The sequence below is a fragment of the Otolemur garnettii genome, unplaced genomic scaffold (assembly GCF_000181295.1).
Source record: "Otolemur garnettii isolate 467f Iridium unplaced genomic scaffold, OtoGar3 scaffold00047, whole genome shotgun sequence".
In the NCBI taxonomy this organism is placed as follows: Eukaryota; Metazoa; Chordata; class Mammalia; order Primates; family Galagidae; genus Otolemur; species Otolemur garnettii.
The window spans coordinates 5894255-5905502 of record NW_003852442.1 but is presented as its reverse complement, the minus strand read 5'-3'; the positions used below and the strand labels follow the sequence as shown (position 1 = coordinate 5905502).

At 41.4% G+C, this 11248-nt stretch overlaps 1 protein-coding gene across 1 annotated transcript in view; it reads left to right on the top strand.

Annotated features, from left to right (window-relative positions):
* Positions 1 to 11248, top strand: part of WWOX (WW domain containing oxidoreductase) — a 970358-nt gene that overhangs the window by 287167 nt on the left and 671943 nt on the right. The window contains exon 7 of the mRNA XM_003791310.3: positions 6637 to 6822. Within this exon, the coding sequence (XP_003791358.1) occupies positions 6637 to 6822 (186 nt within the window). The remainder of the gene's footprint in view (positions 1 to 6636; positions 6823 to 11248) is intronic.

Below are 11248 nucleotides of genomic sequence, written 5' to 3'. Positions count from 1 at the left end.
ACAGCAACCTCCAACTCCTGGGCTCAAGCGAGTCTCCTGCCTCAGCCCCCCAAGTAGCTGGGACTACAGGCACCCGCCACAACGCCTGGCCATTTGTTTGGTTGCAGCCATCATTGTTTGGTGGGCCCGGGCTGGGGATTCAAACCCGCCACCTTAGGTGTATGTGGCTGGCGCCTTAGCTGCTTGAGCCATAGGCGCCGAGCCAGTTGTTTTTTCTTTTTGCAGAAATTGAAAAGCTGAAACTAAACTTAATACGTGAATACATAGAATTTCAATAAGCAAAACATGCTTGAAAAAAGAACAAAGTTGGAGGACCCCCCTTTCCCAGTTTCAAACATAAATCTTCAGTAATGAAGACAGAGTCCTATGAAATCATATCCTTCATGCTGGTGTATGAAGGGATAGACATATAAACAATAGAACAGAATTGAGACTCGAGAAATACATTTTTATATGTGGTCAGTTGATTTCCAACAAGGGTGCCAAGACAATTCAGTGAGGAAAGTATAGTTTTTTCAATACATGATGATGGAACAGCTGGATATCCATATGCAAGAGAATAAAGTTAGATCACTCCCATAGACCATACAGAAAAAATAGCAAAAAATGGGTCATAGACTTAAATGTAAAAGCTAAAACTATAATGGCCTTAGAAGAAAACACGGGAGTCTATCAGTTGTGCTGTTGGGTTGGGCAATGGTTTCTTAAATATAATCTCAAAAGCACAAGTGGCAAAAAAAAAAAAAAGATAAATTGGACGGATTTCATCAAAATGAAAAGCTTTTGTGCTGCCGAAGATATGGACCACCCAGAAAGTGTAAAGACAACCTACAGAATGGGAGAAATATTTACAGATTTTATATGTACTAAGGGATTTGTGTCCAGAGTAAAGAACTTTTACAGTTCAATAATAAAAGACAACTCAGTTAAAAAATGAGCATGAGATTAGAATAGACAGTCTTCCAAAGAAGATACGTGAATTGCCAATAAACACATAAAAAGATGCACAGCTCATTAGTCATTAGGGGAAAGGTGAATTAAAAACCACAATGAGATAATGCTTAGTGTTCACGGGGATGGCTAAAATAAAATAGATAAATATTCACGAGGATGTGGTGATCCTAGAATACCATTATATTCCTAACGGGAATGTAAAGGTGTGTGGCCACTTTGGAAAACAGTTTGGCAGGTCCTCAAAAAGTTAAACATTGAGTAACCACATGACTCAGCAGTTCCCCTCCTACATGTATTATAGAGAAACATGAAAACACTTATTTCCACTCATTTCCACCATATCTTATGAATGACTGTTCATAGTAGCAATATTCTTAATAGCCAATTAAGTGGAAACAGCCCAAATGTTTATCAGTTAGTGAATGGGTATATACAATGTGGTGTCTTCAAACAATGGAATATTTTTTGGCTGTGAAAAGGAATGAAGTACTGATGCACACTACATCATACATGAGCCTTGCCAGTGTCCTATAAAGTCAAAGAAACCAGTTTCACAAGGCCAGGCATTGTACGATTCCCTTTAGTATGTAGAAATATCTGGAAAGCTGATACTTGGGTTTGAATGATTGGGGCAAGCATGGGTGGGAGGTGGTTAGCCATTGCTGATGGGTTAGGGTTTTGTGGGCAATGAAAATTAAAATGTAGTGATAATTGCTTAACTCTGTAAATATACTAAAACCATTGAATTGTACTCTTAAAATAGGTCAGTTTTAATCAACAGACTGAACATACAGACTATAGAATGGGAGAAAATATTTGAAAACTGTGCATGTGACTAAGGACTAATATGCAGAATCTACTAGGAACTCAAACAACTCAGCAAAACCAACCAAAAACAAAAACAAACAAACAAAATGACCCTCCCAATAGCCCCGTTAAAATGTGGGCAAAAGACATGAACAGACAAAAGAAGAGATACAAATGGCCAATAAGCACATAAAAATATCATCAATATCGCTCATCAGAGAGATGCAGATTAAAACTACAACAAGATGCCTTCTTAGACAAGTCAGAATGGCTAATTTTAAAAAGGCAAAAGTAACAGATTTCGGCAAGGTTGTGAAGAAAAGAGAATGCTTATCCAGGCGTCCTCAAACTACGGCCTGCGGGCCACATGCAGCCCGCCTAGGACATTTATCCAGCCCGCTGGGTGTTTTTGCTGCCACTGCCTGTCCTGCTTATCATCCCGGGCCCGCAGTCCGGCCCTCCAGCGGTCTGAGGGACAGTGAAATGGTCCCCTGTTCAAAAAATTTGAAGACCCATACACTTTTGGTGGGAGTATAAATTAGTACCACTACCCTGGAAAGGAGTGTTGTGATTTCTCAAAGAACTAAAAATAGAACTACCAGCCTGGCGCACAGTGGTTAGGTGCTGGCCACATGCACCAAGGGTAGAGGGTTCAAATACAGCCCAGGCCAAATACAGCCAAAAAACAGCTGGGCATTGTGGCCTGTACTCCCAGCTACTTGGGAGGCTGAGGCAAGAGAATCACTTAAGCCCAAGACGTTGAGGTTGCTGTGAGCTGTGATGCCACAATACTCTACCAAGGGCAACATAGTGAGACTCTGTCTCTAAAAATAAATAAATAAATAGAACTACCATATGATCCAGCAATTCCACTCCTGGGTATATACCTAAAGGAGAAGAAATCATCATATCCACCAGATACCTATGCTCGTACGTTTCTCAGAGCACTGTTCTCAGTATCAAAGAGATGGAATCAACCTGTGTGTCCATCAACAAAAGCTTGGATAATGAAAATGTGGTATGTGTACAGAAAATACTATTCAGCTGTGAGAATGAATGAAATCCTGTCTTTCCCAGCATCATGGATGGAATGGGAGGCCATCATCTTAAGTGAAGTAATCTAGAAAATCAAATGCCATAGGTTCTAAGATATAAGTGAGAGCTAAGTAATATGTGCACATGATCATAGAGAGTGGACTAATAATTTTTCTCTGAGCGGAGAAAAATTAATGAGTACAATGAATCGTAGTAGGGTGGTGGTTACCCTAAAAGCCAAGACTTCATGTATCATATTGGTATAATGCAACTGCACTGACATGCTAAATCTATAAAAAAAAAAAAAAAGTAAATAATTAAATAGAGAAATTTTATGTTATACAAATTATATTTTGGTCAAGTTCGTTAAGAAATTCATGGCTGGGCGTGGGGGCTCTTGCCTATAATCCTAGCACTGTGGTAGGCTGAGGCAGGTGGATTGCTTAAGCTCAGGAGTTCAAGACCAGCCTGAGCAAGAGTGAGATGCCCCTGTCTCTATTAAAAATGAGAAAAATTAGCTGGCTGCAGTAGTGGGTACCTGTAGTCCCAGCTACTTGGGTGGCTGAGGCAAGAGGATCACTTGAACCCAGGACTTTGAGGTTGCTGTGAGCTATGTCACCACGGCACTCTACCCAGGGGGGCGAAGTGAGATTCTGTCTCAACAACAACAAAATTAATGCATGCTTATTTTAGAAAAGTTGGAAATTACTAAAAACTATAAAAGGGATAAAGGAAATAAGCAACCTTGATTGTAAATATAAAAGTCTTTCTTGGGTGGAAGAAATATGAATCACACATACAGGATTTAGTTTCCTGCTTTGTAGGTTGAATTGAGAAGGTTTGGAAACCTCTGGCTTAATCATTGTTTGTTTATCCAGTGCCTTGCTGCTGGATTTCTGGTTGTTTGTAGGGCATACACAATTTTATAATTTTAGTTTATATGTTGTCGTACATCCTGGTGTGTACACTGTTCCGTGAATTTTTAATATTTCCTTAGGAAAGAATCTTGGAAACCGTATTAGTTTCCTAAGGCTGCTGTGACAAATTACTGCCATTTGGATGGCTTGAAGAAACAGAGATTTCATCTCTCACAGTTTGGGATATCAGACGTCTGAAATCAAGGGTTCTGTGTGCTTCCTTCTTTTTGTGTCTTCCTTTCTTTTCCTTTGCAAGGAGACTTGTCATTGGGTTTAGGGCCCACCTTAATCTGGGATGACTTTACCTCAAGATCCAGAGCTTAATTACATACACAGAGCTTCTTTTCTAAACAAGGTCACATGCACAGACTCTGGGTCTGCTAGGCGGCCTTCTAGAGAAGCAGTGGCACATCAGAAGGATGGGAGGGGGCTGTGGGGAGAGTAGTCTGTCCCCTGTGCAGGTGACATGATAGAGCATTGTGTAGGGAACTGAAAAAACACTAAAACTGACTCCAAGATGACCTGCTTTTTATTATTACCGCACATTGGCAGTTCTAAACATTACCAGTGATAACGTACTTCTCCCTTGTGGCATTAATTTACTGTCCCCTCGGTCCTGTCCCCTAGGTAGGTACTGCACTGCTTGGGCTCCAAATCACTTAGTATCCAGGATGCAGGAATATATTTCCACCAGCTTTGTAACAATATAATAGTATCATGAATACACATTGTGCTGATATGATAGAAGATATATGTTACTTTTTGGTACTGGAGTAGTTGCACATGTTAAGTATTGCACTGACTGTTTGTAACCTAGGTTTAAAAAATTCTTAGTGTCTTTGTCAATATTTCCATTGGACACTTAGGATATGTTTCTCTTATTTATTTGTAAGAACTCTTTATATAGTAAAATACGGGGCCTCTGTATCATTACAAATATTTGACATTTTGCTTTTCTTTACTTTCTTTTTAGATAACAGATTGTTTTAATTTTTATGTACTTTTCTTTGTTTTTCCTTATTGTACACCAACATGTGCTGTTTTCAACAACTTGCAACTCTTAGGCTGTGATCTTGCATGAGGACGGGAACAAGATCAGATTGTTCCAACTAGCAATATGAAAAGAACTCTGAATTTTTTTGAAACAAAAGTGTAGATAAGATTTTATTTATAAGAAATACTGTCCTCAAGCCAATGCCATGGAATCTGAACTCTATGAGGAAACAGCACCCTCGATTTCCAGGCCCTCCTTTTACAGCAGGAATTGGCAACTCGAAGTCCTTGGGTGATTTATCTGCAGTTGAGATGGAAATGCAGATCTTTTCATCTCCATTCAGCTGTGTTCCTGTAAAACCCCACCTTGTCTATTTTTCTCTTATTTAATAATGTGTTAGCTACATTTCTGAAATGCTTCTTTTCCCTGTGAAATATTTATCTGATTGCATTTTTTTCCTTATCACAATGATGCTACATGTTAATTATGAAAAAGAATGAAGAAAATACAGGTATACTTAGGAAGAAGACAGTTTAGGCATCATGCACATTAGGTGAGGTCCCCCCAGATGCCCTCCTTCCTCTCATATCCCCCCTCCTCCAATTTACCCCGTCCCTTCCCTTCTCTCACCTCTTCCCTTCTACTTTCTGGACTATAGTTATGTTTTGCTATTCCTATGCGTGTATAGGTGGTTATATATTGATTTCATAGTAGTACTGAGTACATCGAGAAATATATGTTCTAGCTCCATCCAGGTAAATATAAAAGATGTGAAGTTGCCATCTTTTTTATGGCTGTATAGTATTCCATGGTGTACATATACCACAATTTGTTAGTCCATTCATGGGTCAATGGGCATTTGGGCTGAGAAACAACAATTCTTAACATTTTTGTCAACTCTCCATTACCATTCTCTCTCTTTTTCTCTCTCTCTCCTCCCCCCACCATGGATGTGTGTTTGGGTCTGTGTGTAATGATATAATATTTTATATTTTGTTTTATATGTGGTCAGTAGATTTCATTTATCATTTTAATGACTACGTGGCATCCCTTCACATGGATGTATTCCACTGTATTTTACCATTTCCCAGTTATGTATTTAGTTTACTTCTCATTGGTGCTTTTAGGTTGCAATCACACACACTGTGGATAGCCTTAAATGTATTTCATATTTCCATTTTTATTAGTCCGTTAGGATAATTTCTGACAAGTACAGCTTCTTTAAGAGAATTTAGGCTTTTGACTCACACGAACAGCTTTCTTTTATTGTTACAAATTGTATTATGATTGAATTCAGTATTTGCAAATAAGAGAACATTATAGCAGACGTCCAGTCGCCTATGTGCAGGCTTGTTTCTGAAATGTAGATTTAACCTGACGTCTCACAGGAACACTGTGTATTCAAACAGTGTGCACCTGTCTCTCCAGACAGTTTCTCCTTCAATACATTTGCCTGGCACCTACTAAGTGCTGGGTCCCGTGTCAGTCTTTCTGACAGTGTGTTTTTTCCCTTCGTTCTTCCTGTTTTCAGGGCTATTTTGATGTATGGATGAAGAAGGTGATGATTGGATGAATGAGGAAGCACAGAGCTGATCAGGTGGTAGAATGTGAGTTCAAACCAGGGCGTGACCAGCTGCTGTGGTCGGTCTCACACTCTCCTGGTTTGGGCACTGAAGTGAAGAGCCTGTGTCTGAGGAAACCTCTCGTCCCTGGCAATGGGGGACAGTTGCCCCCCTGACGATGATACGGTGTTCTGCCTAGGGCCTTCCACTTTGAAATGATGAGAATCTCACAGCCAGGGAAGGAGTTGGTTCTACCTGAAGGAGCGTGGATGATGCTAGAGTGTTCTGTCTGCATGACCTTGACTGTTGGATCATGCTTGGTTTTAGAGTGTTCTGTCCTCATGACCTTGACCCTTGTATCCTACAGGTCACTTCACGTGCTTGTGTGCAATGCAGCGGCTTTTGCTCTGCCCTGGAGCCTGACGAAGGATGGCCTGGAGACCACCTTTCAGGTGAATCACCTGGGCCACTTCTACCTGGTCCAGCTCCTCCAGGGTGTTTTGTGCCGCTCGGCCCCTGCCCGTGTCATTGTGGTCTCCTCTGAGTCCCATAGGTAAGTTAGAATTTTATTTTATTTTATTTTTCTCTTATCCCCTTTCTCATCCCAGCTAACATTCCCGCAAAGGCTCTCATTCTGGCAGTAATTTTGATCGGCACTCATCTGAGAAGTGTGGGTGTCCTCACCCAGCTTGCTTTTCTCAGTTGGGCTTACATTTTTCTAGATCTTTTTCGTGTGTCCCTGTGATCGTGGAGGATCATGTGTGTGTGTTGGGGGGCGGGGGGGACCAGCTGTAACCGTGCGGATTCTTTTTACAACTATACTTTGAGCTCCTCATTGATTTTGCTTAGAGATGGAATAATAATTGATGAAATCTGAATGGCGTGACCTTTATTGATTTGTAATTCAGCAACTTCACCATCTCACCAAGAAGAATGTGCAGTTATTCTAGCAGGAGAAACAATGCAATTAAAGACTGCGAGATGAAATCCAATTGTTTTATAATGAGAAATTAGGGAATTCAATGCAGACATTAGCTGCGTAATTGCAGAAAGGGAAGTACTGTAGTTAGAGCATATTAGAAATCTGGCCATGCCTCTTTTGGTTAAAATTTCAATTAAAACATCAGATGGCACTTCCTTTCCATCAGCATTCGGAGAATATTCAATTGACTAAAAAAGACATTTGAAAATTTCATCGGATTTTCAGCATATTTGTTTCTGGAGTTGGATAAACAACAATTTGTCTAAACTCAGAGAAGTACTTGGAAAGAAACAAAGGACTTGTCGGGTGAGGCTGGATTTCATACTCATTAGGGAGATTTTCCTTTTGAATTTTCTCAGTGCGGGAGCCGTGGGGGATAGAGGGAAGCGCTTTCCATCTTAGAGAAGCTAAGGAAAAAAAAAAATGTGCAAGTGCCTCTTTTTTCTTCCTCCTTCTCCGTCTTAAGTCCTGAAATGTTTTAGTGACCCAGAATGAAGCTTATTTTTTTAATCATACTTCCATAAAATGTAACCCCTGGGACTTGGAAGAGAGAGACCAGCCAAGGGTTAGCTTGAACCCTTTATCACTCCCAAACACAGGGGCTTATGGTATAAGTGACACACGGCAGATAGATTTACTTTTACCATTTTAAATTTATGAGGGCTGAAATGAAAGGAAAATGCCGGTAATAATCCTCCCCCGTGTTAAAAGACATGGAACATCTAGTAATTAGGTGGTAACAAAATCTGGACGGCCTTATCTTTGCGAATCACACCGGGTCTGTGAAAGAGAGCGGAGGGGCCCCGGAAAAGGAGGTAGGGAGCCTACCACGGGGGCAGGCGGGAGAGAAAGCTTCGGAAATAAATCTGCCAGCCCCAATCGTTTACCAGATGTGGAGGGCACCGCGGGATGTGTTTAAATGAGCTGGTATTTAATGGGGGCTTACGTGGAATCCTCAGCTGCTCACTTCCCTCTGTAAATCTGCGTCTCAAACGGTGTTCCATGCGACGTCTTTGTTCTCTCCTTAACTACAGTGTAATTCCTGCCAACCCTGGAGATCTCCAGTCTTAATTTCATTAAAAAGATGAATTTGGAAAGCAGGGGCCTCAGTCTCCTGAAATTAGATCCCTCTCAGTTTAGAGTCAAGGCCTTGCTGAAGGGTGTTGTCAGGCCCACTCCAGTCTGATGCCTGGCACAGGCTTTCCGCTTCCCAGTTATTCTTTGCACATCATTAAAGGGCATTTTTTGCAAAATGCGGATTTCCCCCCAAACAGGCTTGTGTCTTCCACGCATGCTGCATCCCGAAACCTCCTGCTTACCACCCCAGAACCCGGGGCCCTAAACCGTATTGTAAAATGCCAGCGTTGATATCTAATTACCTCCATAAACCTTGGCAGAATCTCGTCGTCGGAGTCAAGACCCCCTGTTAGGGGAAAAATAAAGTCCAATGTTTGCAGAAAATATTATACTCGACTGCCCCAAGGCAAAATATTTATTAGCCTTCCTGTGTCTTTACTGTGTGGTAGTTACTTACGTGGAGTCTGAGCAAGTGAACTGCGTTTCTGCATACCTAAAAAATACATCACAGTGCAACGAGAACTTGACTTCCTTGTGGTGGAAAAAAAAAACTTGAGATAACAATTAAAATAGAAGGAAGAGGACCAAGTGCTGGCTGAACTGCTCTGAACGGCTGTAGCTGTGTTAAGTGCTACACACACACACAATTTCTGATGCACATTCAGTTCTGCTCTTTGAACACACTAGCTTTTGTCTGGATAGAATCTAGCCTAATTATTTTAGTTGGAGAATTAAAAAAAAATCCTCATTAAAAAAAAATAGAGGTGTATATATAGAAATACACGATGGGGGGGGGTACACCTTAACATTTAGCAAATGTTGATGTCCACAGAGCAAGTGTTAAGGTCTTAATGAGGTAGGAAGGGAGAATCCTATTAAGATATTATTGTTCTCCTTTGTCCATTTTCCAAGGTGGAGCTAGACTAGGCAGCTTGTGAAAGGTTGCTTTCTTTTGCTTCTTGAGCTGGGAGGTGAACATGGGTCCCTGGTTCCCAGGGGCCAGAAGCTTATCTATACTTCCTGCTTCCAGGAGGCCTGTCCGGGCAAGCTGACCAGACCTTCAAAATGGGTTTTTTGGCTAGAGCCATGTTTTTCAGCCTTTTTCTTTTTTTTTTTAATCTCCCTGCACCCTTGAGCCTATAGTTAAAACTTTGGTGGCCCACTTAAATTATGTTGATCAAAAAGAAAAAAATTAAAGGATGTACTTAGTGTGCTTTGAATTCCTTTCGAAAATAATTAACGATCTTTAACATTTTTCTCGGCACATCTAAGATCCTCTCCTGGCACCCCAGTGTGCCTGGGCACCCCCATTGAAAATCACTGGTCTAGAGGAAGCAGAGAGAAAGCCAGGACTCAGCCGCACAGGGAGGACTGTTTGTTTGCAGAGGATTTTCCTAATATTTAGCAGCTGGCGCTTCTCCATCTTGAAACTATCACCCTTGTTCTATCTTATTTCTCATTACAGCTTTTTTCTTTCTTTCTTTTTTTCTGGTGCCTTTTTTCTAGATTAGGGATTTGGAAGGAATGACTTTTCTTTTCTTTGCGATATAATCTATCTGCCGTTCACAGTAATGAAATAACTCCTGCACCATCCTTCACACCCAGAACATGGAACTCATTCTAACAGCAGAAAGTCTCCAGGCACAGCAGATGTGCCTGTCACCCCAGCTTCTCTGGAAGCTGAGGCAGGTGGAGCCCTTGAGCTCAGGAGTTCAAGAGCAGCCTGATCAAAATAGTGAGCCTTTGTCTTTAGAAACAACAACAATACCACAAATAAAAATGCTTAAACATTAGGAACTACTACATCTAAATATTCATGAGGAACAGAGAAGCCTTGAACCTCACGGTAAATTTTCCCTTTCGAGCGAAACTTGAAATAAGGGTTTTTGTAGTAAGGGAAACTTCTTGGCCTTGGTTTAGAGTTCTAAATCTGTGATCCAGCTCCAGGTCTCTATCCTGGGTTCAGTCCCTATCACGCGTCAGGCCCTGTGCTGGGCAACAGGCAAGAGTCTCCCAGTCTACTTTCTACGAATCCACAGTCCAGTGTGAGAACAGGTGATGACAAAATGACATTCAATCTGTGTGGTGACAACAGAGGCATGAAGGGCAGCACGCACAAAGATGGCACTGTTAGTTTTGCTAAAGTTGGAGGGCCAGCACTGCCATTCAGTCTGAGGGGTGATATGGACTGGGCCCTGCTGAGCAGAGAGTTAGTTTCTATGGAAACATGGATTTCAATCTGGTTTGCAAGGCTTCTTTCAATCTATCCCCCACTTAGACCCAGGAAATTCTTGTGACGTCTCCCACATCTCATGGGAGAGTTAGTTAGGGAAAGCTTCCTGCAGGAAGTGATCCCTGGGCTGGGCTAAGCCAATACTCCAAGTAGGGTTTCCAGCAGCAGTTAGTGAAAGAGGAACAGTGGGCAGGAATGATGGGCATTAAATTCATTCTATACCTTTTGCATATTGTCTAAATCCTTGGTGCTTCTTTCTACCCTAAAGGTAGAGTTTCCAAAGCATGTCTCACACCTTGGATCACTGGGTTCTCAGCTCAGTAGCCTCTTTTTGTTATATCTCTTCTGTAACACCTTCTTACTATGTTGACACAAAGTTCAAAAATATATGACCTCCCTGCATAAATATATTTTTAATTCGACATGATAGCTTGTAAAGGAAAAACAAATGTAAAACAAAGTAGCCTGTGTAAACGCTTGGAAAGGACCCGAGGAAAGATAATGAGATGTGTGAGCCCCTGCACAAATCACTGCCAGTGGGACAACGATCAGGGCAGACTCTTCATAAGTGTGGGGTTGCAACCGTCAGTGTAGACTGTTCATAAGTGTGGGATTGCAACCATCAGTGCAGATTGTTCATAAGTGTGGGATTGCAACCATCAGTGCAGACTGTTCATAAGTGTGGGA